This window comes from Ursus maritimus, unplaced genomic scaffold (genome assembly GCF_017311325.1).
Source record: "Ursus maritimus isolate PB19 unplaced genomic scaffold, ASM1731132v1 scaffold_18, whole genome shotgun sequence".
Classification (NCBI taxonomy): Eukaryota; Metazoa; Chordata; class Mammalia; order Carnivora; family Ursidae; genus Ursus; species Ursus maritimus.
The window spans coordinates 45,606,475-45,631,662 of record NW_024424230.1 but is presented as its reverse complement, the minus strand read 5'-3'; the positions used below and the strand labels follow the sequence as shown (position 1 = coordinate 45,631,662).

General features: G+C 44.5%; 2 protein-coding genes across 4 annotated transcripts in view; both read left to right on the top strand.

Annotated features, from left to right (window-relative positions):
• Positions 1-2,152, top strand: part of TTC39C (tetratricopeptide repeat domain 39C) — a 101,274-nt gene extending 99,122 nt beyond the window's left edge. Inside the window, exons 13-14 of the mRNA XM_040632637.1 lie at positions 807-845; positions 1,619-2,152. Of these exons, the coding sequence (XP_040488571.1) occupies positions 807-845; positions 1,619-1,708 (129 nt within the window). The 3' untranslated portion in view covers positions 1,709-2,152. The remainder of the gene's footprint in view (positions 1-806; positions 846-1,618) is intronic.
• A 4,789-nt stretch (positions 2,153-6,941) lies between these two features.
• CABYR (calcium binding tyrosine phosphorylation regulated) lies at positions 6,942-24,912 on the top strand. 3 transcript variants are annotated; one of them, XM_008690804.2, is made up of 5 exons: positions 6,942-7,013; positions 9,534-9,705; positions 9,805-9,858; positions 19,539-20,786; positions 22,819-24,912. In XM_008690804.2, exons 2-5 carry the CDS (start codon positions 9,558-9,560, stop codon positions 23,415-23,417), a joined length of 2,049 nt encoding a protein of 682 aa, XP_008689026.1. In that variant the 5' UTR covers positions 6,942-7,013; positions 9,534-9,557; the 3' UTR covers positions 23,418-24,912. The 3 variants fall into 3 exon arrangements, with proteins under 3 accessions (XP_008689026.1, XP_040488570.1, XP_008689036.1); XM_040632636.1 differs by lacking the exon at positions 6,942-7,013 and having other exon boundaries at positions 8,872-9,705; positions 22,819-23,422; positions 24,833-24,912; XM_008690814.2 differs by lacking the exon at positions 6,942-7,013 and having other exon boundaries at positions 8,878-9,705; positions 19,539-19,889.
• The last annotated feature ends 276 nt before the right edge of the window (positions 24,913-25,188 follow it).

Genomic DNA, 25,188 nt, shown 5'->3' with positions numbered 1-25,188 from the left:
TGCTTCAAAAATCTTAGAATATCATATACATTTAAGTTAGTAGTTTCTATTGTGTATTTAAGTACACTGGGGCAGTTTCATTATAAAAACAACAACTGGATTTGCTTGATACTTTCTCTTAGAAGCTCAGTTACATAACACTAGCTTTATAAAATTTTAATTTTTAGGAAGTTCAATTCCACTTCCAAATATATGGACTTTCTAAAAGTTGAGCTAAATCAACCGAAATACAATTCTAGCCTAACCGTTAAACATGTACCCTATGTCACCAAAGATAGGCTTTTAATTGGAAATCTTTTCATTTGAAATTATAGTTTTACCAAAATAGAAAAGTTTTGTGAATTTTGGTAGAAAATCCTACCACTATATTCTTTATTCTAAGAAAATGTGTACTCTTAATGCAGCCTTAAGATATATACTTAAAATATAACAAGGCTGGTCTGTTTCTGGAAAACTGAAGTTGATGCCGTCAACCAGGAATGCCTTCAAAAGGGGATCTAACTTACATCAAGTAAACTTTTTAATTGTCATCGATTTTAGGTTGTTCGGTAAGATCTTAAGCTATAATAACTCTTCTAAGTTGTTTCTCCTACAGAATAGGATTATGCACAATTATTTAGCAGTGCCTTGATGCGAACGTGCAAGCATCATTAAAGAAAAATGGAGTCGTTAAACTTGAATGAGCAGCTGACTCACCTCTGTCTACTGAGAATTGTTTTAATTAACCTATCCTCTTATAACATTTTCTGCTTGAGTATGTATAAATGTAGATATTAAGAGATAATATGTTTTTCTTACATTCATAGACTGTAGCAAGAGGCAGAACTCTACTTCTTCAAGCAAAGGTAAAAATACTGTCCCTACCACCTCTTTCCAGGGTGCTTGTTACCCTCTGTTGTGTCCTCTTGAGTCTGAATTCAGAAAGTTTTGTGACATGATTGTTCTGATGGATATTTCTGGCAAGGAAAAGTAATAACTGATTCAGTGATCACTTGATTTTTTTTTTCTTTTAAGATTTATTTATTTATCCTGGAGAGAGAGCGGGAGGAAGGGGCAGAGGGAGAGGGGGGAGAGAGAATCTCGAGCAAACTCCCTGCTGAGTGTGGAGCTCAATGCAGGGCTCAGTCTCACAACCCTGAGATCATGACCTGAGCCAGAGCCAAGAGTCGGACACCCAACCGACTGAGCCACCCAGGCGCCCCATGATCGCTTGATTTTTAAGTGGAATTTACCAGTATCCTAAGAGACTCATGAAATTGCCCATCCCGCTTTATACACTTCTTGTTTGAGTGGGAAAATGACCTTCCATTGCATAACTACAATCTTGAGTGAAGAATTTCTGACAGCAACATAGATTGAGCACAATTTAAGACTATCGTTTGAGGAATAACATGAAGACAGTTGTCCAAAGACGGCATTAATGACCAATTCCCCTGGACGTTAAACGTGAACCCAAAGTTTGAGGTTTTAGGGAATAAGAAAATCGAGTGGATGGGAAGCCATGGATAGGAGTGTTGGGGATTTTACTCTGGGAAGCACAAAGCCATGTGGTTTATCCTGCAGTATTCCAGAAAGCTTAGCTAAGAGAGTCCATAAACCTCTTTCTTTGGTCTTACAGGAGGATTTCTCTGGCTACGACTTTGAAAACAGATTGCATGTCCGCATCCATGCTGCTCTGGCCTCTCTGAGGGAGTTGGTTCCTCAGTGACAGACACGGGGTTCCTGCTCTGTCCCTCCCCACCAGGTTCTGCACTTTAACATAAAAGCAGAGGACACAGCTCTTCCGAAGACCGGCTTTTCTTCTGAAAACCACCTGTGCCAGGGACACATTTTCCCAGTTAGACTGACATATTCAAGACCTCCTCTTTTAAACATATAGCTAAGAAGTAATGATAATGATGATCCTAGTAATTATAACTAACCACCTGGGGAGAGGGTTAAGTGACCTTGTTCAAACATTTTAGTTTTGTGATTTATTATTTTTAAAATAAAATCAAAGTGAATACTCAACCTGTGATCTTCTAGGAACGCCTACCTTAAGCACACATCGGACTGGGTAACGCAAGGAGGTACCTGTAAAATATCAACAGTATTATGACATAGCGTTTACATTGTGTTTTGAAAAAGAATAAAAGTGCTTTCTAGTGTTTTACTTAATCCTCTAACTTGTGACTAGCATAGCACAGATATTATCCCCATTGTCTAGACCATGAAACTCAGGCACAAAAAGGCTAGTTGACTTATACCAATTGATTATTCCTGTTAGCAGTGGAGCAATGACTAGAACGCAGATCTCCTGATCACAGATAGAATATTCTTGTTAAAAAAAATGTTCATAACCCAGAATTTTGTTTTTCCTTATTAAAACACAAATGCTCTTCTGCTGAAGTTGTGTCATCAAAAAATGCTTGTCTTCAAATTGTCTACAAAAGGTTTCAAAGTAATGAACACCTTTTTTCCCTTGAAAGCCAACCAAGTAGGGGCAAGTAGATAGTTTTACAACCAAAAGTTGAACTATTTTGCTAGTTTATTTAGAAAGCCTAGTCTATAGGCCAGATAAATAATACCTACATTTTAGGAGTTTCCTTTTCTTTGTGATAAATTGTCTAATTACCAGCTTTTGGAAGTCTTTTAACAAATTACTTGAAAAGGTTATTCTAGAATGAACATGGGTTGTTTTTTTGTTTTTGTTTTTGTTTGCCTCATAATATTTGCTGGTGAAGGATTTGCTGGGCTATCTGTTGCCAGGGTTAAATCATTTTCTCCTTAGCTCAGGTTACTCTATAAAAGGAGTTCAAAGTTAATTTTTAATCGTTCATTGCTAATTTTTATTGTCCTTTAATTTACCTCTTTGTCTAGTACTGACTGCATACCTGTGGTTTGGAAGAGTCTAAATACCTCAGCCACTTAAGAATTTCTGCCATAATTGTGAGACTAACTTGGCTCAGGCTTAAGGTTAGACTTTTTAAAATTTATATTGAGTTAAAGAGTATCATCTTGGGGTGTCATTTATTTACATGTCCTTTTAGCTGAAGCATGATCTCATGTGATGTTAATACTTTAATATTTCTTTTCAAACGAAAACATAGGAGAAGCAGCTAGAATGTTGACAGCTTTAATCTACTTAATCTGGTTTTGAGGGAATGATTATTTCTTTGAAAGAAATAATTATTCCTCACTGACTTTGACTAAACTATATTCATGATTCGTCACTTCCACAGTGTTTATTCACCTTGACTTTCTTTCTGGTACGAATCCTGCATGGATTTTTGACACTAGCCAGAGAGAAAAGATTGCTATTTACATTCAGTGAATGAGTAGATCCAGAAGCCAAGTAGACGCTTTCTGAAGAGAAAAATAGGTGTTTAAAAATATTGGATACCCAGTCTCATCAAGGCTTAAGGGAAGAACGTTATGAATCTGTAAACTACGGCTCCGGCCATTTTGTCCTCTTTGGCTATAACACATGAGGCGAACTTCCCAGTTAGCATTGTGGAGCGTTCTGAGTCACGAAGTTCTTGTTTCAGTTCGTACTTACTTGAATTTTCAGTTCAAATATTGTTTGAACTGTTATTCAGTATTCAAAGATTCCATAAAGCCCTATATTAAAAAAAAAAAAAGTTGTTCCTATACGAACTGCTTTAAAAATTTATTTGTATCTCTCCAGAGAGACGTCAGGGTTTCAAATACGTTTGTGTCCAGGTCACTTATCTGAATAGACAGCTTTACCACTCGAATAGTCAAAGAGTAAGTTTGATTATAAACTGTCCCCTGAGTTTTGATGCAGGATCGCCCCTGTGGTGTAGGTGTGTTGACAGGGTGGTAGAGTATGGAGATGGGGTAGGTGATGATTCTAAATTCTCTAAAATAACAAAACCACAGTGCAGGTATATGGTACCATTAGACTGACTGAAATCTGAGTACATTTTTGAGTTGAGTAACTCATGACATTTTTCTGGCCTGCGTGCCGTGACTTTTCCAACCTGTGAACTGTGATCTGCCTGGAAACTTAGCTTGGTGTAAATTGCTCTTTACCGCTCGCGGATGAAGAAAATAATCGTATAACCAGAACAACTTGCATCTATGTGTGCTTTGTCGGCATCACGTACTCCTTCCCCGTTCCTATTTTGGAGGCCCTCAAATGGATCTTCTATTTATGAGTGTCAAATGTATTTTTGTATTAGATTTTGCCTATGATGAAAGAAATCTATATTTATGTACTCTGAACACACTTATGAGTTGACACACTTTGGAGGCATGGTCTAATGTAATATATGTACCTTTGTGGTTAAAATATTCAAGATTTTTTTTACTAGGTTAGGTGTCTTTTTGATTTTAGCACATGATAACTAACTATTTGACCAAGTGAAGAAGTATTTCAAATGTCACAGAGAAGTAGGAATTTATGGTTGCATATTGTACAAGTCAATTATTTATAGAATTTGCATTTTTATACTTCTGCCAACTAAAAGGACAGTGCATATCTGATTTCTAAAATACACACACACACGTGTATTTCTTTGCTGTATAACTTTCCCAGTCGATTGCTTCCGTAAGCAAATTGTTGTGGCAAGCATACAAATATGGCTCTGCGCCTATGAAGATACACATCCATGGTCATGAAGTACTGTTTGGTCTTCTTACATTTTTTAGAATCCTGTTGGTGGTATATTTTGTAGAAAAAAAGTGGTTAAGCTCAGCTCATCCTAAGAAGACACATAGTAGAGGGAGGAGACTTAGAAGCTAAGAAGAGCAAATCCAGAAAGAGAAAAGTACAGCGGGGGGTGGGGGGTCAGGAGAATGGAAAGTTGGTCCATAGAAGATATGCCCCTTCTTCAGTAAAGTGTAAATCACCCAGTCCACATTGTACTTGGCTTTCTTATGAAGACTAGTCAGGGGGCTGCGTTGTAGCTCCTAGTTGCCTGGGAGTATTGTAACCTGGGCGAGCTCTGGGTTACACTTTCTCCAACCACAGGCCAGTGGTTCACAAATTCTAGTTTTACAAATTAGCCCTCTTTTAAGAATCTGATTCAGTAGGTACTAGGTAGGGCTTAGGAAGGCATTTTTAACAAGCTCCTAAAAATGATTCTAATTCAGTTGGTTTAAATTAGAGAAATGCTGCCCTAGGTTATCATCTTAAGTATTTTGTATAGCTGAGAGACGAGACCAACACAAACAGAATTCCATAGCAAGGGCTGTGTTCACAGAGTGTATTACGGGGCCGATGAGGAAATGCTTCTAACTCATTGGCTTTCTAAAGTAGGATATTCCTGAGCTGAGTTTTAAAGGAGGATGTAGTCAGGTGAAAATGGACTAAATGAGATTTAAATTATGCAGAGGTCCCACCAGGAACCTTGAACTTCTGTAAGGGTGAGAAGCAGGGAGCAATGGAAAACCACAAGTAGATTTGCGTTCTGCCTTTAGATCCCTAGTGACTGCAAGGGAGGACAAGAAGATTGTAAAACCACATGAAATCATTAGTTCTAGAAATCAAAGCAAATGGTGGTTTGAAAATTTTTGGTTAAATGTTTTCACTGTAACAATTTGCATTTCAGAAGGACTTGGACAAAACAATTATTGAAGAAATGTGGAAAGAGTAAGGGCTTGACGTGAGTCTGAGATATTCTGCACAGTACCTAATACCTGTGTGTCCAAGATGACCTGTCAAGTTTCGGCTACATGAGCATAAATGTCTCTAATTCCTGAAGATACCATAAATGGGGTTTGTACTTGGGGTTTTTAGTAGGTCAGTTTCTATCTTTGATGGTTAAATGTATTATGAACCAAACCATTAGAAATCATGACCGCTTCATTTCACTTTTAATCTACGAAAGTGGGCCTGGGGGTAGCGATGAAGGACAAAAAATGTACCATCTACAAACCTGTCATCACACTCAAAGTCTAAAATTAGCATTTCTCCTTTTAAAATCTTCATGGGAAGATGGAGCCTGCCACATAAGGGGCATTCAGTAATTATTATATGGATGAATTAATATCCATAGAAAGTGCTCTGTGCAGCATAGATGTAGACTAGGGCCTCAACATTGCCTCTTATTTTTAAGAGCTCTGGAAGCCTTAACAGCTTGAGTTTAAAAAAGAAAGAAAGAAAGAAAGAAAAAGTGTTTTTATCAGATAGATGGCCCAAAGATGTTATTTGATGATTTCCAGTGGTTCTTGTTTTTTTAATATTTGAAAATGGATGCCAATGAAGCTTGTTTGGAATTTGGTCCTCGTGTTTATGGTGGTGGGGAACGCCCAGGGCAAACCTGCGAGCCTGGATGCGTGAGAGGGCGGGTATTGGAAGGGGTCAGCCCTCCGCTCCTTTGGTCCGAACCGCGGCGGCCGCTGCCAGTGTGGTTGCGGAGGATGGGGTGTGCCTGAGGTATTGCAAGAGCCCAACTAGCGGAAACCGGGAATGTCAAGATTAATACCAAGTTCTCTTTCCACAGGGGATTTTCTCAAAAGGGAAAGTACTGTGTTGCATGAAATCATTCGTTCTGTTTATAGTAGTGTTTGTTACCGTGACAAATTATTCTTCGAAAAGGTGACCGAAAAGAGTGTATCATCACGTTGGGGTGGGGGAGTAGTGTGAAGAGGCGCGGCGGTGACGGCGACAACTGCCATAAATCTATTTCTCTTTCCTTCTACAACAGCTTTTATTTTATATTGAGCGACCAAAAGTGAAGAGGCTGTTGCCTTGACCGACTCCTGGCCGTTTGAAAACGCCAGTTTCCCTGCGTCCCTTCGTATTCTGTCAGAGAAGGCGAGGCGTGCCCGCCCCACCAGCGGAGTTCCAGCCTTTGTCCCCTTCGGCTCCCCATTGGCTGGGGGTGCTGAGGCTCCTCCTCCTTCCGTGGCCGCGGAAGCCCTGGGGGGAGGGGGGAGGGGCTTTGTGACGCACGGCCTGACGTCCGCAGGGTATAAAGGGCCCCGCTGGGAGCGTTGGCTCCTACAGGAGCCGCCGGCAAGGGGGCAACGAGGAAGCTCTTTAGAGCGTAGCCGGAAAGGAGAAGGTGGGGCGAGTCTGGAGAAAAGGACCCCCACCCTGCGGCACCGGAGGCAGTTAGGCCCTCGGGGCGCCTCGCGCGGTGGGCTTTGTGGACGGTTCTTCCAGTGCTGGGGAAGGCGGAGGGCCTCCGGAGTGGGAGGCCCGTGGGGAAGGGCAGGCCCACACCGGCGAGTGTGGCGGAGGTCCTGGACCCGGGGCGGAGGGTCTGCCACCCGCGCCTCCTGAGCTAGTGGGCGCGGAACCGGGACGCCCGCTCTCCCCCATTTCGCTGCCCTTGCCACCAAACAAATCCAACGGCAAACCAAGCACAGACTCAGTGTAGGTCTTGAGGGAATGAGTGGTGTGTACTGTTGGACGTTTGCTGTGGCTCCGAAGCCCCCCCCATTCGCGCGTCCTCAGCCTCCAGCACCGTTGTCCTGCTCAGGCGTTGGCCCTGGGGGAGTGGGTAAAATGCAAGTTCACGGTTTGGGGCGTGGGGGTTGGAGTCGTAAAGCTTGTTTTTGACAAATATTCTTTAAAGGAGAAATGTGGGAAGAATTACGCGGTCACTTTTAAGCAAGCTTCAGTGTAGGTGTGTGTGAGTACCGGTTGATGCAGTCATGCTTGGTGTCCCAATATTTCTTAGCTTGCTCAGGACAGTTCTTTGCATGGGACTGTGTTGTAGGACGCTCAGCATCCCAGGTCCCGGAGCACAGAAAGGCCCTGCACCCGCCCAGAGTCTGGTGTGGGTGGGGACACGGCTACCACCTGCGCGGAGAACCAATAGGATCACTGTACAGCCGTTCTCCCTGCGGTTGGTAGCATCAACCACTAACTACCTACAGAAAGAGGGTTTTGGTAGCTCCATCATGGCTCTTAGTAAGCCCCTTTTCCGAAAACGACTTACCTACTCTCACTGGAGTGCAGAGTGTGTACTTGAAAAAAATATATACATACATACATACACACACACAAATATAGTGTAAGTGTATATATATGGATCATACATACAATTACTGTCTATGTCCCTTGACGTTTAGCACGTGGGCTTGCCAAACCTGCACCAGTTTTTTAAAGATGGTTTAATTTAGTAAAGGTCCCACTGACTTATACTCTAAGAGTAGTTTTCATTAAAGGATTCAATACACTTAATTATATTCTCAAAGGGTTTGCTTTGGCCAATAGAGATTCATTTTTTCCCTGACCTTTGGGAAGAAGAAATGCACTTTTAAATATTCAGCATTTTGCTATGACACATTACTTTTTATTAGAGGTTGACTCCTTATATAATTGCCATAACTAAACTGTGCAACTTAGCCCCACGAAACTCATTACTCTCTTTACTGCAGGGATGTTGTTGACATGATTCATTATCTTGCACTATTCTCCCCTTTATGAGGACCCATAGGAGAAATTTCTCCTGGGTCTCAGTGTTCAGAGTACCTGTGATTCTCCCAAGCAACTGATTTGTTTTTTTTTTTTTTTAATCTCAGGAAACATGAATCATTTAACCAAATGTTTCCTACTTTGTGATGTCTGTTTTGTAGCTTAGGGGCTGATTTGACACCCCATCTCTATCAAAGTGTAGGGCCTATGGCTTGTGTTGGGATACTAACCTTACCTGTAGCTTTATCATATTTTCTACCATAATTTTTCCTTTACCACTGAATTCGTTTCCTTAAATACTTAATTTTGTTCTTTACATGTATTTCTAAACCTTCTTAAATCATTTTTTACAATTAAACAACACACACACACACACACACAGTTTAGAATGGCCTCTGCAACTTTGGAGCATTGCAGGTTAGACTATGCAATACCCTCGGTACCACTTAAAATCCAGAAAGGCGGGGGGGGGGGGGGGGGGGGAGAGGGGAAAACAAGGGCAGAGGTTAAGGGAGAATAAGAGGAAAGAAAGAGGGGCATATGGTGGTGGGTGGTATGATACCACAAGTAACTTATTCCTATTCTGATTAACATTAAAACAAAATTAAATTTAAAGCTAAAAATTGTATACTGAAAGCCGATCAATGTGTCCAGGGGTAGATTTAGAAACACAAGGAAAAAGATATTATCTTGTAGAAAAACCCCATTGTACAATTCTATTTGAGAAGGTGCAGAAAAACCAGTGCCCATGTAGTTTGATAGGATCTTGTTTAGACACACATCAGCTTGATTAATCTTTCTTGAAATTCTGTACAAAAATTTACTGAATATCACAGGAACAAGTTTTGTTTTGTTGATTTTTCCTTCTTTGTTTTTAATATCATCCTAGAGTTCTTGGCAGGGCTTTCCCCATGGGTTTCTTTAATAATACCATATTGCTCATCTGCACATAATAAGCTATTGGTAGTGTGTGTGTGTGTGTGTGTGTGTGTGTGTGTGTGTGTGTAATTAGCCCATTTTCGCTAGAATAAATGCCTAGAGATTAAACTCAAGCTAATAATTTCAGTAGGAGATAGATTTATTCTTAGAAACTACAGTTGACTCATAGACATTTTAATAGAAAACATGAACCATAAGACTTTGTTTTTCTTCATTCTAGTTGAGACACAGACATCCTGCCGAAATGATTTCTTCAAAGCCCAGACTCGTCGTACCGTATGGCCTCAAGACTCTGCTTGAAGGAGTTAGCAGAGCCGTTCTCAAAACCAATCCGCCAAACATCACTCAGTTCGCAGCAGTTTATTTTAAGGAACTTATTGTGTTTAGAGAAGGTCTGTTATTCCTTTAGAGTATATATTTGTTGCTTTGAAGAGGAAGGCATTTTAAATTGGGCATTTTATGTATCTAATTTCCTGTATTTATTCCTTCAGGGAATACTTCTCTGGATATAAAAGATCTTGTTAAACAATTTCATCAGATTAAAGGTAAGTACCACAAGTGGTAACAGTTCAATAATACTAGTTATAAATTGTCACCATACGTTTAAGCTTAAGAATGATGCCCATAAATATTTTCTGTTTAATCACACTGGTGTTTGTTAAAAAGAAACCATCAGTGTGATTATTTAATTATCTGATCCATTTTTGAAAAATATGGAGATAGTTTGGAGGATTTTAAATCTTTAAAAGACAAAAATAGGAAAAACTCATCTTCTGTAAACCATTTGGTACAATGAGACCTGAAACAGTGGATGAGCTATGACTCAAACCCTTTCCAATGTCCCCATCTTTAAGGAAGTACACTCAACTTTGAAGAAAATTGGATGTTGTAGTAATGAAGACTCAAATTATAATGAGATACACTACTTGGGAAAGTTGTATAAACATTCTTCTTGGAAGATTTTTTTTATTAAACGAAGAAACATCCTTTTTTCTTTTTTCCTCCCCGTAATAGGTTAACTGCAGTCCAGGTGGAGGGCAGGATATCAATTAGGTGCAACTGACCAGCTTTTCAGTTCCAAGAATCTCTAGATAGTGAAGAGACGTTTTTCCTAGAAAGTGGTCTTCTCCAGCCCATCTGTGGCCTAGGGCCATCCCTCTGCTTAGAAAAGAAGTTGTGTTTTATGTGTATATGTGTAAACGCCTATGTGAACGTGACAGCATGACATTGCATTGACAGAAGAGCAATGAAAAAAGACGGAGAAAGAGGCAAAGTTTACATGATGGGAAGATCATAGAACGGGGATGAATTGGTGGTGATCCCAAGGACAGGCATACACATCTAAAAGAATGGTAAATAGAACTTTCGGCAGAATTTTGTGGAGAAAACGGAGACTCGTGGTCAGTGGGGGAAATAAGGAAATAATTTTTGCTGCACTGGCTGGCCAGTATTTTGGAATGACTATAGAGAAAGAAAAGGTAGGATCAGTGAGTCTGAGCCACTTTAATACTCTGCCAGTTTGGTGAGGCCAGTACATAACATAGTCAAGCTAGGGAGAAGTCAGGAGTAGAACCTGGAAAATGTGAAAATTGAGGATTTGGACCTGCAGTGAAAGACATACCCCAAAACAGAAAACAAGACCAAAATCAGCAAGAGTTAGCATTTGAAGGAGCGGGGAAGTGAAGCTCTGTGGTTCAGGAATATTTTGCTCTCTAGTCTGACTGCTTCCCTGCAGGGTCTTGATGGCATTCTCAGCTTACCTTGGGACGCAGGTCTGGGATTTGCTTGCCACCAGCAGGATATACAGACGAGTGCTAGAACACTGACCATTCTCCCCTTCCCTATTAGGCTGGTTTCCCCAAGAAGTCAAGGTTATTAGGGGCTTTGTACCCCAGGAGCTATGTTTGAGAGGCCCGAGAGTGAGCAGGCTTCCTATGTTTGAGAATGGTGGTAAAGTTGGTGAATCTTTATGCTGTGAGGACATTAACTGGTAGCTTTTGAGGCAAATTTGTTTACTGAGGAACTTACCCACCAACTTAGCGAGTGGACTAAAGTAATGTGGATTAGTTTAATAGACTGAACTAATGGAACAGTTATACTTCCGATGGCGGTAAGAAGAGGGAGATAAATTCTTTTCTCCTCCGGTAACTATAGTTACCAAGACAATTTACATAACGTGCAGATAATCCTAGAAGTGAGCTCGCCATATGGCTGTAGACGTGGATCGCTCTCTGGTAGTAGACCAGAAGGGAACATTGCTTGCTCTGGGTTACTGGGGAGATGGGAAGGTAACATGAAGGTATGCCCCGATGACCAGAAAATCCAGAGTTCTTTGTCACTGTCTAATAACAGTTTGGCTCATTTATCTGCCTTTTACTGTCGTATCAGCCAGTTTTTTATTGGCAAACAGTGTCCGTTAACTTAGGTCCTATCATAGAGACTGCACGAAGCCATCTACATTCAGGAAAGCATCACTCTGGGCTAAAGAGGGACATCTAGGGATATACACCATAAGGTTTCCTTTTGGTAGGGCATTTCCTCGCCTGAGTGACATCCTCCTGTCTTCTAACTGGTTTTAAACCAATTCCTCAACTGCTATTCCTGTGGGAGTGCCAAGCAAATATGGCTGCATGGTGGTTCGGTTCTCTACAATAAAAGTGTGGGTAGAACAAGTAGCATCTTTTCTGTCCTCTAAATACACTTCCCTTACGTGGACCCCGGTGTTAGGTATGGATGGTGGCATCTAGAATACCCTACATGCTCTGTTGGTCCCAGGGATTGTGGCTCTCCCAGGTTTTCCATGATTTGCAATATGGAAACATGGACCATTTTTTGAGGACTATGTCAACTGACCCTTATTCTAGTCTTCCAGTCTCCTCAGCATGAGGCGAGGCCAAGCTAAAGGCACCATCAGGTATTAGCACTTGGTAAAGTGGAGCAAAGGCTCACTCATCCCTGGGGCCTTGGTCCCCACTCATCTCCCAGCTGCTAATGTGAGCATGAAAGACATTTGTTTTATGTCCACAGTACAGCCCTGCACATATCATGTGTTTTATTTGAACACTTCATCCTGGATTTTTCTTGGAACGAAGCCCATTTTTGGTAGGCTCCTTTATAGGACCAGTAGTGTTTACCAGAGTCCCCAGTGCCTTTAAAAATTCATGTAAACTCAGATGATGGAAGAGGGAGGAGGAAAAGAACCAGACAGGAGAGCAAACTTTTCTTCTCTGTTCTCTCATCGCTTCCCCCGCTTTCCAGAGTCTAGAACATTTAGGATGGTCCCTGGCTCTGTCCAGGCCTCCGCTGTGGCATCTGACCCACATACGCCCATTTCCAAAGCAGCTCAGGCTGCGGAACACTTCCTTGGACCCTCTTGTTTTCCTGCAATTGGATGAGACAGACCTCACTACCGTACGAATCAGAGAAAGTACCCCCACTTTTCAGTCTTCTTGGAGAGTTTCTTCATTAATAGTACTGAATCATTAACTGAGGGGATTTTAGAAACTCGGGTGATCTTTTAAGGCCAAAGAGTTGTCTACCACTTACTATGTTACAGGTAGGAAATGAAGGGAAAGAGGAATGGAATTATCGAGTATAGTCATACCTTGGAGATACTGTGGGTTCAGGTCCAGACCATCAAAATAAAGCAAATATTGTAATAAAGCCAGTTAAATGAACTCTCTTGGTTTCCCAGTGCATATAAAAGTTGTGTTTATACTCCACTGTAGTCTAAGTGTGCAATAACACGTCTAAAAAAAAACCCAGTGTACATATCGTAATTAAAAAAAATACTTTATTGCTAAAAAATGTTAACTACCATCTGAGCTTCCAGAGAGATGCGTTGATGTTGGTGGCTGCTGACTGGTCAGGGTGGTGGTGGTGAAGGTTGGGGTGTCTGTGGCAATTTCTTAAAATAAGCAGTGAAGTTTGCCGCACCTAATGACGCTTCCTTTCATGACTGATTTCTCTGTCGCATGAATGCTGTTTGACGGCATTTACGCACAGGACTTCTTTCACAGTTAGTCAAACTGGACCCTGCTGCTGCTTGATCAACTAAGTTTACAGAATACTGAACGTCCTTTGCTGTCATTTCAACAATCTTCACAGCATCTTCACCAGGACTGTAGATTCCATCTCAAGAAAGGGCTTTCCTTGCTCATCCATAAGAAGCAACTCCTCATCCATTCAGGTTTTATCATGAGCTTGCAGCAGGTCAGTCCCATCTTCAGGCTCCACTTCTAGTTCTAGTTCTCTTGCTGTTTCCACCACATCTGCAGGGACTTGTTCCACTGACGTCTGGAACCCCTCAAAGTCACCCATTACTTTGGAATCAGCTCCTTCCAGATGCCTGTTAATATTCATAAATGTTTTTAATGGCATCTAGAGTGGTGAATCCTTTCCAGAAGGTTTTCATCTGACTTCACGCAGATCCATCTGAGGAATCATTATCTTTTACAATGATAGCCTTACAATACGTAGTTCTTAAATAACGAGACTTGAAAACTGAAATTCCTTTTTGATTCATGGACTGTAGTATCGACATATTAGCACGTATGAAAACCACATTCAGCTCATTGGACACCTCCGTCAGAGCTCTTGGGTGACCACGTGTGTTGTCAATGAGCAGTAATATTTTGAAAGGAATCTTTTTTTCTGAGCAACAGGTCTCAACAGTGGGCTGAAACTAAGTAAACTGTGGGGTAAACAGACATGATGTCATCCAGGCTTTGCTGTTCCATTTCTAGAGCACGGGCAGAGCAGATTTAGCATCATTCTTCAGGGCCCTCGGATTGTCAGAATGGCAAAGGAGCTTTGGCTTCAACTTAAAGTCACCCGCTGCATAGCCCTAACAGGGGAGCCAGCCTGTTCTCTGAAGCTTTGAAGTCGGGCGTTGACTTCTCCTGTCTAGCTAGCAAAGTCCTCGATATCCTCTTCTAATATAAGAATGTTGCATCTACATTGAAAATCTATTCTTTAGTGTAGTCACCTTTGTTAATGACCTTAGAGCTTCTGGGTCACTGGTGGCAGCTTCTCCATCAGCACCTGCTGCTTCACCTTGCACTTCGCCGTCATGGAGGCGGCTTCTTTCCTTAAACCTCATGAGCCCCCCTCTGCCAGCGTCAGACTTTTCTCCTGCAGCCTCCTCAGCTCTCTCAGCCTTCGCAGAACTGAAGAGTCAGGGCCTGGCTCTGGATTAGGCTTTGGGTTCAGGGAATGCTGTGGCTGGCTTGCTCTATCCAGACCGCTCACGCCTTCCCGATCTCAGCCATAGGCTGTTTTGTCTGTCATTCGTGTGCTCACCGGGTCAGCACTTTCAGCTTCCTTTAAGGACTTTTCCTTTGCGTTCACAACTTGTCTAACTGGTTGGCATAAGAGGCCTAGCTTTCGGCCTATCTCAGTTTTCAAATGCCTTCCTCACTAAGTTTAGTCATTTCTAGCTTTTGATTTAATGTGTGAGACACGTGGCTCCTCCTTCACTTGAACACTTAGAGGCCATTATAGGGTTATCGATTGGCCTAATTTCAATATTGTTGGTGTCTCCTGGAATTAGGGAGGTCCCAGAGGAGGGAGAGAGATGGGGGAACAGCCAGTCATCCTTGCTTGACATAGGGCTGCCACAAACCTTCAATATGTTAAAAAAAAAAAAAAAAGGATTTGTGAGTGAAATAAAGCGAAGTGCAATAAAATGAGATATTTATAAGTAGGTGACATCATTACAATTTTACTTAAAAGAAATCTGATGGTTGGGCTTGATTAAAAAACTTGTAAGCTTCTAAATATTGGTTGGTAGGGTTAGGATCGAAACGGGGAGCTTCCTAGCAGCATAACTCATGCTCTTTCCATAGTAAATAACACTGTGATCCTCCGGAAAAACTCGAAATTCTTGAACTGAAGGAGTGGAGAGAAATTTCAGCTCCCTGTCCCCATAGTATCTCCTGCTCTTCCGCATCTTCCTCTCCGGTCACCTTCTCGCGTAGAACCTGACGGCAGATTGCGCTCGTTCTCACGCTTTCACCACTCAGCGAGGAGGGGCAGTGGTTTCCCCATGCAGAGTGGCAGATGAAATCTCAACACCATCACCTTCCATCCCCCCCAGCTTCCCTGAGTCTAGTTTCTAGGATCAGCCCTGTCCTGCTTCCAACAAAGGCAGGAAATAGCTCACTCTTTGGAAGAATCGAGAAGGCCTAGCCCAACTGAGTTAACCTGTTAACTTTTTTTTTTTTTTTTAAGATTTATTTGAAAGAGAGAGAGATAGTGACAGAGAGTACAAATGGGGAGGAGAGGGAGAAGCAGGCTCCCTCTGAGCAGGGAGCCCGATGCGGGGCTCAATCCCAGGACCCTAGGATCATGACCCAAGCCGAAGGCAGATGCTTAACCAACTGAGTTACCAGGCGCCCAACCTTTTAACTTTTCTTACTGATCCTGGACATTGTTGGCTTGGCCATAAGGTAGTAATTATAACCACGCACTGCTGCTGATCACTGGGCGCGATTTCAATTTAGCACCATTGCAGTTATGCATATCATTAAATGTTGTCCTATTTATTCGTATTAAATAGTCATAATATTTTTAGTTTAATTCTTATGCCAAATTCTATTTTTATGCATTATTTTCACAGTTAGTTACACATACTTGTGGCTCTTCTATTAAGTAAATGAGAAATGTATCAATTTCAGGACAATCTGTACTAAATTTTGTGAAGCTCTGGTGCTACTCTGCACTTTCCTGGACATTTTTTCAAGTAAGGCTATACCGATTCCCTAAACAGGGATGGGTATTGTGCCAGAATGATCCTTTTTATTTCTTGAAGTCTTGTATTTGCCTAGGCAGGGTGGTAATTTGTATCAAGGTAAGAATTTCATTAAGTTGAAAAAAGTTCAAATAATTATCTGGTTGTGATGTTGGGAGGGGGAACCTAGGTCTTTTATGCTTTTCCACTGTGGTAAGATTAATCAGTTGGGGAACAGTCCATACTAAAGAAGGCAAATAAATCATGGAACCAATCAATGATATAGTCAATGGTATAGATTTGGGGTCAGATTGGCAGCCTAGGGCAGAAATACAGGGTTAGGATTAAGAGGGGAAGCAGATATGGCAGACCAGGAAAGTGAGGACAAGGGGGTCAGGGACACTAGGACATAAGAGTCAGTATGTGTGGGAAGAACATCTTGGACCTGAACAGGTTAAGTGTAGCTCTCTGCTCTCCAGGAACATTGATAGCTCCCTATTGCTCACAAAATCCAAAGTCTTCAGTGTCACAGGAATACTTTTGAAAAATATTAAACTAGTGTACACTGATTTCGGATAGCCTCCCATTGTTCCTGTTCACTCCGTTCGTCTCTACCCACTCAAGCATTCATTCATTTGGCTTTAGGGGATAAGGCGAATATAATTCAAGCAAGGAAGTCATTACTCAGTAGTGAGTTTCCCAAGTTCATAGTAAGAAACACTTTGGAGTTTTGCAGGAGCCCGTTTTTGTTGAGAGAAGATTTTCTTGGAATTTCCAGAGCTGAGTTTTAACTTAAGAGCCAAAGCTACTAGAATCAAGTTTTTATTTTATATATGCCATGGTGGGGAGGAGATAGGATAGAAGCTCATTTCCTGCTGCAAAGGGAAGGGAAGTAAAGTCCTTCCTGGCGTGGCACTGCCGTACCGGGGCGTGGGGCGTGCACATGAAGTGCTAGCTGAGACCGAAAGTGGGTATTAGGAAGGTGGGGAGAACCTCTGATTGGAATTCTCTAAAACCGGAACAAAAGTCTTGTGCTTTGCTTTCCTGGGTGCCTCTCTGAGCGGCTTTGTGGTTAGCATGGCATTGCATTTAACATAACACGTGCTACGTTCAGCACCCACGCTGTAATTGTCATGATCAGACATTCAGTAAGTGTTGAATACAAGAATTAAATTTGAAAAGCCTCAGATTAGAAATCATGGAGCATCTTTCTCAGACTAGCCTGACATAAGATTTCTGCTGTCCCAGGGTCCGCATGGGGCTCCTAGTTGGTCCAGATGTGTTCCAATTGTCCCAGAGTGCTGACAAGCAGGGAATCGCGCTGGGACAAAGTGAAGTTACTCACCCTGCCAGCAGAGAGCTATAGCACATAGTGTCCGCGCTGGGGTTTGGTAAAAATTGGCAGCTAGGCCTCCGATGCTAAAGACCAAATTAGGAGGGGATCTCCCAGGAAATAACAGGCTACGTTTTCCACAAAGTGGAAATCCTTCAGTGACTACAGCCAAGTCAGGGTTGACACCCAGCGCCCAGGCACTAGGAGCAGAGGCTTCTCTAGGCCACCGAGGTCTGGCAGAGAAGAGCAACGTGGATCAGAGCCAGAGCTCACTCGAGCAGTCAGCCTCCTTCTTTAGATATGGGAGAATCTTTGATAAATACCCCCAAAAGATTGACTAATTAACCAAAAGAGACTTTAAACTAGAAGGGCTAAGTATTTTTTTAACTTAGATTGGGTAAATTTTGCCATTTGGAAACAAGCATTTTAATGCAAATAGAGAAAGTAAAGTAATGCTTTCTGACAAGTCTGTCCTAGTGCGTAAATTTTGATCCCTTTCCAAGACCAGGCTGCACAAACATAGCTTTCTGCAATCTGAATCTCTCCTACCTTTGCCGTCATCTCTCCCCCTATGCACCAAACAGACAGCTTGTCATCGCCTCATTTTTGGTTTACGCTACTTCCCTCTCCAGGAGTTGCTATGCACCTTTCAAATCCTACCTATCCGTAAAGTCCACTTCATTGTTTCATTTAATGAAACTTTAAATTCCTACCCATTCCCAGATGCTGTGCTAGGTGAAAGTCAGTGGAGGAAGAGAGATTTCACTCTCGCTAGGATGGAGGGGCTGCTATCACACTTAGCCTCCTATCATCAACCATCATAAAAGCTGGAGCAATTCTATAAAACAGTCCAGTGCCTGGAGCCTTGGGAGAAGGAATTCATAGAAAGTGAGCCCCCTCTTCACCCTAGCAGCATGCACTTCTTGCACAAGGACAGCAAGGCCAAGGCGAGAGTGGAAGTGTGTCTGGGAAGAGAAAATGGAGCAGCAGAGTTTGGGGCTGGGATTTGGGCAACAAAGTGTCAGAGAGGGGGTGTTTGCAGAGAAGGATCCCCCCCAAAGTCTGCAAGCCATTTCCTTTGGGTGGCTGGCCAACTCCAGAGCTGCCTGTGTGTGGAGGATGCCTTGAGGCTTAGCAGGGAAGAGCTGGCGGGAGACTAGAAGCTGGGTGGGGATTTCAGAAATGGAGTGCTGTCAGGGGTGGTGGCTTTGGGCCCAGCCGGCATGAAGAAGCCTTGTGAAGCCTGGCGATACAGTGAGACCCCAGGGAGGTCACCACCGAGGAATAAAGTCCATGTGCGAGGAGTAAGAACAGAGCTGAAAAACACCCACTTTCTGCTTTTTCTGCCAATTTCATTATGTGGGAAATGCTTCCCCAAGAGGAAATCCTCAGAAAAGGGTTCACAGCAGTTTCCCCGCCCTAGGAATTCCTCTAGGTCATCAGCTGTTTGGACCTCCCAAGCCACGAGAATGCCCTCATGCCTGAGGATTCGCCGAGTCCAAGCGGACCCAGCTCTCTCTCCCTGCCCCTCTTGTCTGGGTCAGTAGGACTTTGGCTGCTGCGTTATCATAGCTCGCCAGCAAGTGCTACCATTTTTAGGTTAGACTATACGATGTTTCCTAAGGTCAAAATATCCTATAGGCCTGGTTTTCCCATTCGTTGTTAAATTGTACATACCAGTTCTCTAAAGTTGAGGACTGCCTTTATTAACATGACAGCGTTCGTTTCATTAAGAAGCTATTCCGTCAGCTGGAGATTAGATCACTTAACTGCTCAGGTGTAACCCCCCCCTCTTGTGTTTTATGTGGAAGCTTAGATCAGGAGCTTTTTCCATGGAGGTTTCCAGCTTTCTTAGCTCTAGGCAGAGTTACCATCTTCCCCCCCCACCCCACCCCCACACTGACCAGCGAGGGTGGTAAGTGATTACTCGTTTTGTCACCGTGCTACGTAGAGTCGCTGATTTCTGAGATGAACTGAGGTGTCTTCCGAGTGGGGAAGGAAGGGAAGTTTCAGTACCCATTCTAAATCACAGATGGTGGGAAATTAAGCAGAACTCGCCTGTGCTTGTGTGTGTATTGACATCCGAATGTTCAACCTATTACTGCTTAAGAATTTTCAGGGGCGGGGGGATACCGGCTAATTAACCTATCTGGCTTTTTTAGTAGAGAGGTGGTCAGAAGGAACGACACAAGAGAAGAAAGCAGAATGTATAAAAGAACAGGTAGGAACATCTATAGTTTCCCAAGAACCTACACGGATGGAGAAATCCACGGACACAGAGGAGGACAATATAGCTGGACCACTGTTTATGAACAAAACCACTCAGTTCCCATCAGTTCACTTGGAGATGCTCCAGGAGCCCGAGGAGACACCCGAAGCAGCTCGTGGTTCCAGTTCGAAACCGTCTACCCCTAAGGTTATGACCCCACCCTCATCACCACCTCCAGCAGCCGTGTCGCCCGAGTTCGCTTATGTCCCAGCGGACCCAGCTCAGTTTGCCGCTCAGATGTTAGGTAAAGTTGCATCTATTCATTCTGATCAGTCTGACGTGTTAATGGTGGATGTGGCCACGAGTCTGCCTCTGTTTTCCGACGAGGTGCTGAGCTCAGAGGCTGCTGAAGATGCCGGGGAGGCCTCTCCTGCTGCGTATTCTGCAGAGGGGGCAACCCTGCAGGTTCTGAGCCAAACGGCTGTCCGTGTAGATTTGGGTTCTATACCTAAAGGCGATGAAGCTGAACCAGCAGCGGCTTCCTCCTTCCCCTTGCAGGATGAACAAGACCCTCCTGCTTACGATCAAGCTCCCGAGGTCCCTTTGCAGGCTGATATTGAGGTCACCTCATTCGTTCACGTTTCATCTATCTATAACAATGAGCCTGTGACTGAAGGAGTTACTTATGTCGAGCAAATACCAGAACACATACTTATCCCTTTTACCGATCACGTGGCGTCTCTTAAAGAAAGCGAGCCACCAGTTAGTCCCATACCTGTAGCACTGGCCACGGGCATGTCTGAGAACCCTGTAGGTTCGGTAAAGCAGTTGGAGCAGGATGCAAATTATTCCTCAGTACTTCTGGAGGCAGAAGCAACAGTTCTGCTCCCTGGCACCTCTTTGCAAGGTCCGCCTGCACAGTTCCCGGATGCAGAGGGCTCTGAAAAACCTCTGCACGTTGAAATGGAGTTCACTGCCCTAGTGCCTGGCAGCCCCGGGCAGGAGGAGTCCTGGGGAAACTCCGCAGCGCAGGAGATGGAGGTCAAACTCGTGCTCTCTGGGGAAGCTGGCACAGCTGTGCTCTCGGCTGCGCAGGGAAGGGCAGCAGGGGGTACCCCCCCTCCTGTTCCAGAAGGTCTTACTGAACCAGAACCCGAACCAGAATGGGAAGAAGCACTTGAACAAGGTTTGATGGAGCCAGGTAAGAAAACCAGAGACTTACAAAATTACCAATTACATTTTCAGGTGACCTCTATTTCAGGTGACCACGGACGTGGGCTCCCTCCAGGTTGGTCAAAAGGCTCTATTTTCAATAGCTTTTAAGGTGGCAAACCTACGTAAAGGCTTTGTTGTACTTGGGATTTTACTCTTATGAGAGGAGTGATTTTAAAGCGACATCCCCACAGCCCGGCCTCAATGTTGGGTCACCTTGCACTTCTGGAGCCTCCAGTCAGGCACACGATCTGTGATCCTAACTCGCCGTTGCGCACGTCAGCCAGGGGGTGTTGGCTGGAAATCGCTCACTTGTGAGTGTAAACTCCGGGCACACAAGGCCCTCCGGAGGCGCGGCCCGTGGTGCGTGAGAGACATGGTGGTGTGTCGCCCCTGCTTTCGCCCTGCAGCGGGAGAGCTCTGCAAGCGGCTGCGGGAGCCCGGGGGGCCCTGGCTCCCTGCCGGGCCGGGGGCAGCTGCATAGCTGGGCGGAGAGGACGGCCCGGCCGCACCTCTGTCCCCCGGGCCAGCGCACGGGCAGCAGCAGCAGCCCGGCTGGCCGCTCGAGCCACTGAGAGGACCGGCCTCCTCTGGTTGGGCCCACCAAGAGCTGCACAAACCCCACCGCCGGCCGGGCTGCGGGATGCTGCCCGGGCTTTCCTGTGACACAGACGTGGCTTGATCCCTCCCTCCAGCTATGGACATAGGTCTGCCCCCCTCCTGCCCCCTCCCCTTGAGGGCTACACGGAGCCGACCTCCCCCGACCCTTTGCAGAAAGCCTCTCCACGTTGACTCTTCCCAGAGCCGGGATGGTCGTGTTAGCACAGCAGGTGTTTTGGGATCAAATTCTGTCTGGCAATGTGACGGGGATCTGCGCCACTGAGAAGGCCGGGGGCAGTGTTGGGAGCTAGCACGTGGGACGGGCACGACCCTTGTGGCGGAGGCGGTAGTGACACCCCAAGTCCCGGCTCCCCAGTGCTCGCCCTTTTTCTAAAGCACCACGTGGAGATTTCAAACGGAAGGCTAGGCTTGTATGTCTTTAACTGGCTTGCAGAAGGATCCGTTGACGGTATCTGAAGCTACTGAAAACTCAGCAGCTTAATCATGTGCATAGTGTTCTTTTCTGGGGAAGAAGAAAAGCTGCACCAGGAATACGAGGCCCAGTGTTCAAACGGTGGACTCGGTACAATTTGGGCCACGTGCCACTCCTCCGTCAGGAAGGAGTTTTGCCTCCATCTCATCTTCTGGGACTTAGTTCTCTAAGACAGTACTGTCTTCATTAGGCAAGACAAACCTGCCATCATAGATTCCTTGGTGTTAAGTAGATGGATGGCACTCCTAGACATTGTTTTGTTTTGTTTTGTTTTTCTTAAAGAAGCCCTCGGGGACTGACCAGCCTTTTACTGCCACCTAGGACCTATGATTTCAAGCCTTGCCTAAAGGGGGTGCTCTCTGGGGTTCTGAGTCCTAGATGATGTGATGTCTTGTGTGTGGTGACCAGTTAATGTGAGATTATGGCGCCAGTGAAGGGCCACAGATAACTGATAATGTGACCAAATCATGATGCCCAGTGCAGCCTTCTTTAGTAAAGAAAGTCACTATGCAGATGAATTAACACTTTTTCACTGGCTTCACACACACTTCAATTGATTCTTTTGGTAAAGCCCCAAGTGTGGATCCTCCACGTCCTGTGTGCGGGCGCTGCGGTGGCCACGTCTCAAGCTGGTGCCCCTGGGACCGGCGGCTTCGGATGAGATTGCTTCTTCAGCTACAACTCAAGTGCCCCTGCCACCTGCTCGCACAACCCTGTCCTCGCTTTCCAGTGGTAGAGAGCCTCACTTCTTTCACATTACCAAACACGATTTAGCCCTCTCTATAGCATGCTTTATGGCACACGTTACTACCACAGCTGTTTGTTTATATGTAAAAAAAAAATTTACAAAGACATTTCTGTGCATAGCGCCTGATACAGAGACCAACCTTTAATGCCTGCAAATTTTGTTGTTTTTTTTTTTTTATAGCCATAGCAGCAAGCGAAGCAGGACAACCACCACCATACTCTAACATGTGGACCCTTTATTGTCTAACTGATATGAATCAACAAAGTCGCCCATCACCGCCACCTGCACCTGGGCCTTTCCCCCAAGCAACCCTCTATTTATCTAATCCTAAGGATCCACAGTTTCTGCAGCAGCCACCGAAAGTTACTTCTCCAACTTACGTGATGATGGACGACAGCAAGAAGACCAGTGCCCCACCTTTTATTTTAGTAGGCTCGAATGTTCAGGAAGCTCAGGATTGGAAACCTCTTCCTGGACATGCTGTTGTTTCTCAGTCAGATGCCTTGAAGAGATACGCTGCAGTCCAAGTACCCATTGCTGTTCCTGCAGATCAGAAATTCCAGAAACATACCCCAAATCCCCAGAATGGTAGTCCTCCTCCAAGTGGACAAGATGTCCCCAGGCCACAAAGCCCAGTTTTTCTTTCTGTTGCATTCCCAGTAGAAGACGTAGCCAAAAAAGGTTCAGGATCTGGTGACAAACGTACTCCCTTTGGAAGTTACGGTATTGCTGGAGAAATAACCGTGACTACTGCCCATGTTCGCAGAGCAGAAACTTAAAACTGGTAGGTAAAGTTTCCTACCGTGATTTGTGGGCCTTCACACACTAGTACTTTGATTTGTTGACCTGGAGATAGAGGTATTTACAGAAATTGAATTGAGATATGCAAAGAGTTGGGGTATACACAAATGTGATGTGGTTATTATCTCCAAGTTCATTACCCCTGGTTACTAAGAAAGGCACAGTAGGTGCACTGCACCAGGACGACTCACACCGAGGACTTGGGGCCTAAACATGAATCAATCCACCCAATCACCTTTGAACACCTGGTTCTTCAGCTAGCCCTGTGGAAGATGCTAGACAGGGATGGCTTTATCAAAAAAAGACATCAGGTAGGAATTTTGTAGTCTAATTGGCAGGTGAAGGGGTGGGTCAGAGTAGAGGCCAGGCGTGAGCACTGGGGCCAACTGGAGAGGGGGAGATCAGAGACGCTATGGAGCGCCCCGTCACTGGTAGGTTTGTTCCCTCAGAGAGTGAGGAGTTACAGTAAAATGGGCAGGTTGGAAACACCTGAAGGAACTAAAGCAACTGGCATTAACTGGATCAGATCATTGAATCACTCACAAATCATCATCTTTACGTTCTTCATCTCACCAGTACCTAATGCCCTGTCCCATGCTCGTCCCACCTCCCCCCTCAGTGGGGGAATGGACTGGAGAGTTCATGACACCACGTGAAGTACGGTGAGGAAAACAAGACACTGACACACGCCCTCCTTTATTAGGGCATTCAGGCCCGATGTCAGCTGACTCCTGAGTCCCAAGAAGGAACCAGCCTTGCAGAGAGCCCACAGACCAGGCCTTAGGAAAGAGCAGGACTCAGACATGGCAAGGAGGCCAACATGAGACTGATGGGGAGAGGCTGGGGACAGACCTAAGAGGACGTCAGAGCTGTGAAGGGGGGAACCATAGGCTTCGAGGGCCCCTGGATCCGTAGGACAGACACTGGGATTGACAGCTCAGCAGGAAGCCAGGAGAATGACAGACCTAGGAGGCAGGATGGAGGTCACTAGAGGAAGCAGGGAGACGAGTTAAGATATGAAGCAAGTGTCAAACCCGCACCCCCATGAGTTCAGTTACTTGAAACAATTGCATGCCAAACAAACATCTGATGGGCAAAAGCTAGATTTCCTTCACAGGCAGGTTCAGATGCTATAGTGACTGACCGTATTTAGGGAGAACTCCGTTAGCAAATCTTACGTCCATGTGCCCTCATTTGCCCCCTTTGTAGACTTCCAGTGGAATTGTCAGAATGGCTGTTTTCCGCATGAAATGCTGGGATATTTCAGTGCAAATGCACAGACAGCTACATAAGACTTTAGTAATGGGAGGGTCGACCTCACATTTTTGATCTGCCACTCATTTTATGTGTTCGGTTTTGTGATTAAACAATTCACTGTTCACATTCCTAACAGATGCTGGAAACGCCGTTTGAGCCAACGTTCAAGGTGGAGTCTGCCACCGAGCGTACTTTGTCAATAAACTTCATGCAAGCATAAGACCCTGTGCTTTTACTTTGTAACTTAGGACAATCGATTACAAAAGGTCTTAAATCTTTTCAGACTTGTGTAGCCTCTTCCAACTCTGCACTGCAGAAGAGAACACTCAAGCAGAGCTACTCGGCTTTCTAGGCGGGTCTTCCCCCTCGGTGAGTCTGTGATAGCATTCAGGCCAGGTGTCTGTCTAGGGGAGCCCCTCACGAGAACACTGACCCAGGGCACCCTCAGCACGTGCTAGTGGGGCCCTGCAGACGGCAGTGTCCTGTATAAGG

What these genes read in the sequence shown, in the direction of transcription:
- CABYR (XM_008690804.2), top strand. Translation starts at nt 9,558, where the DNA reads ATGATTTCTTCAAAGCCCAGACTCGTCGTACCGTATGGCCTCAAGACT. An exon ending in ACTTATTGTGTTTAGAGAAG is followed by an intron (nt 9,706 to 9,804) that starts GTCTGTTATTCC and finishes TTATTCCTTCAG; the next exon opens with GGAATACTTCTCTGGATATA. An exon ending in ACAATTTCATCAGATTAAAG is followed by an intron (nt 9,859 to 19,538) that starts GTAAGTACCACA and finishes TGGCTTTTTTAG; the next exon opens with TAGAGAGGTGGTCAGAAGGA.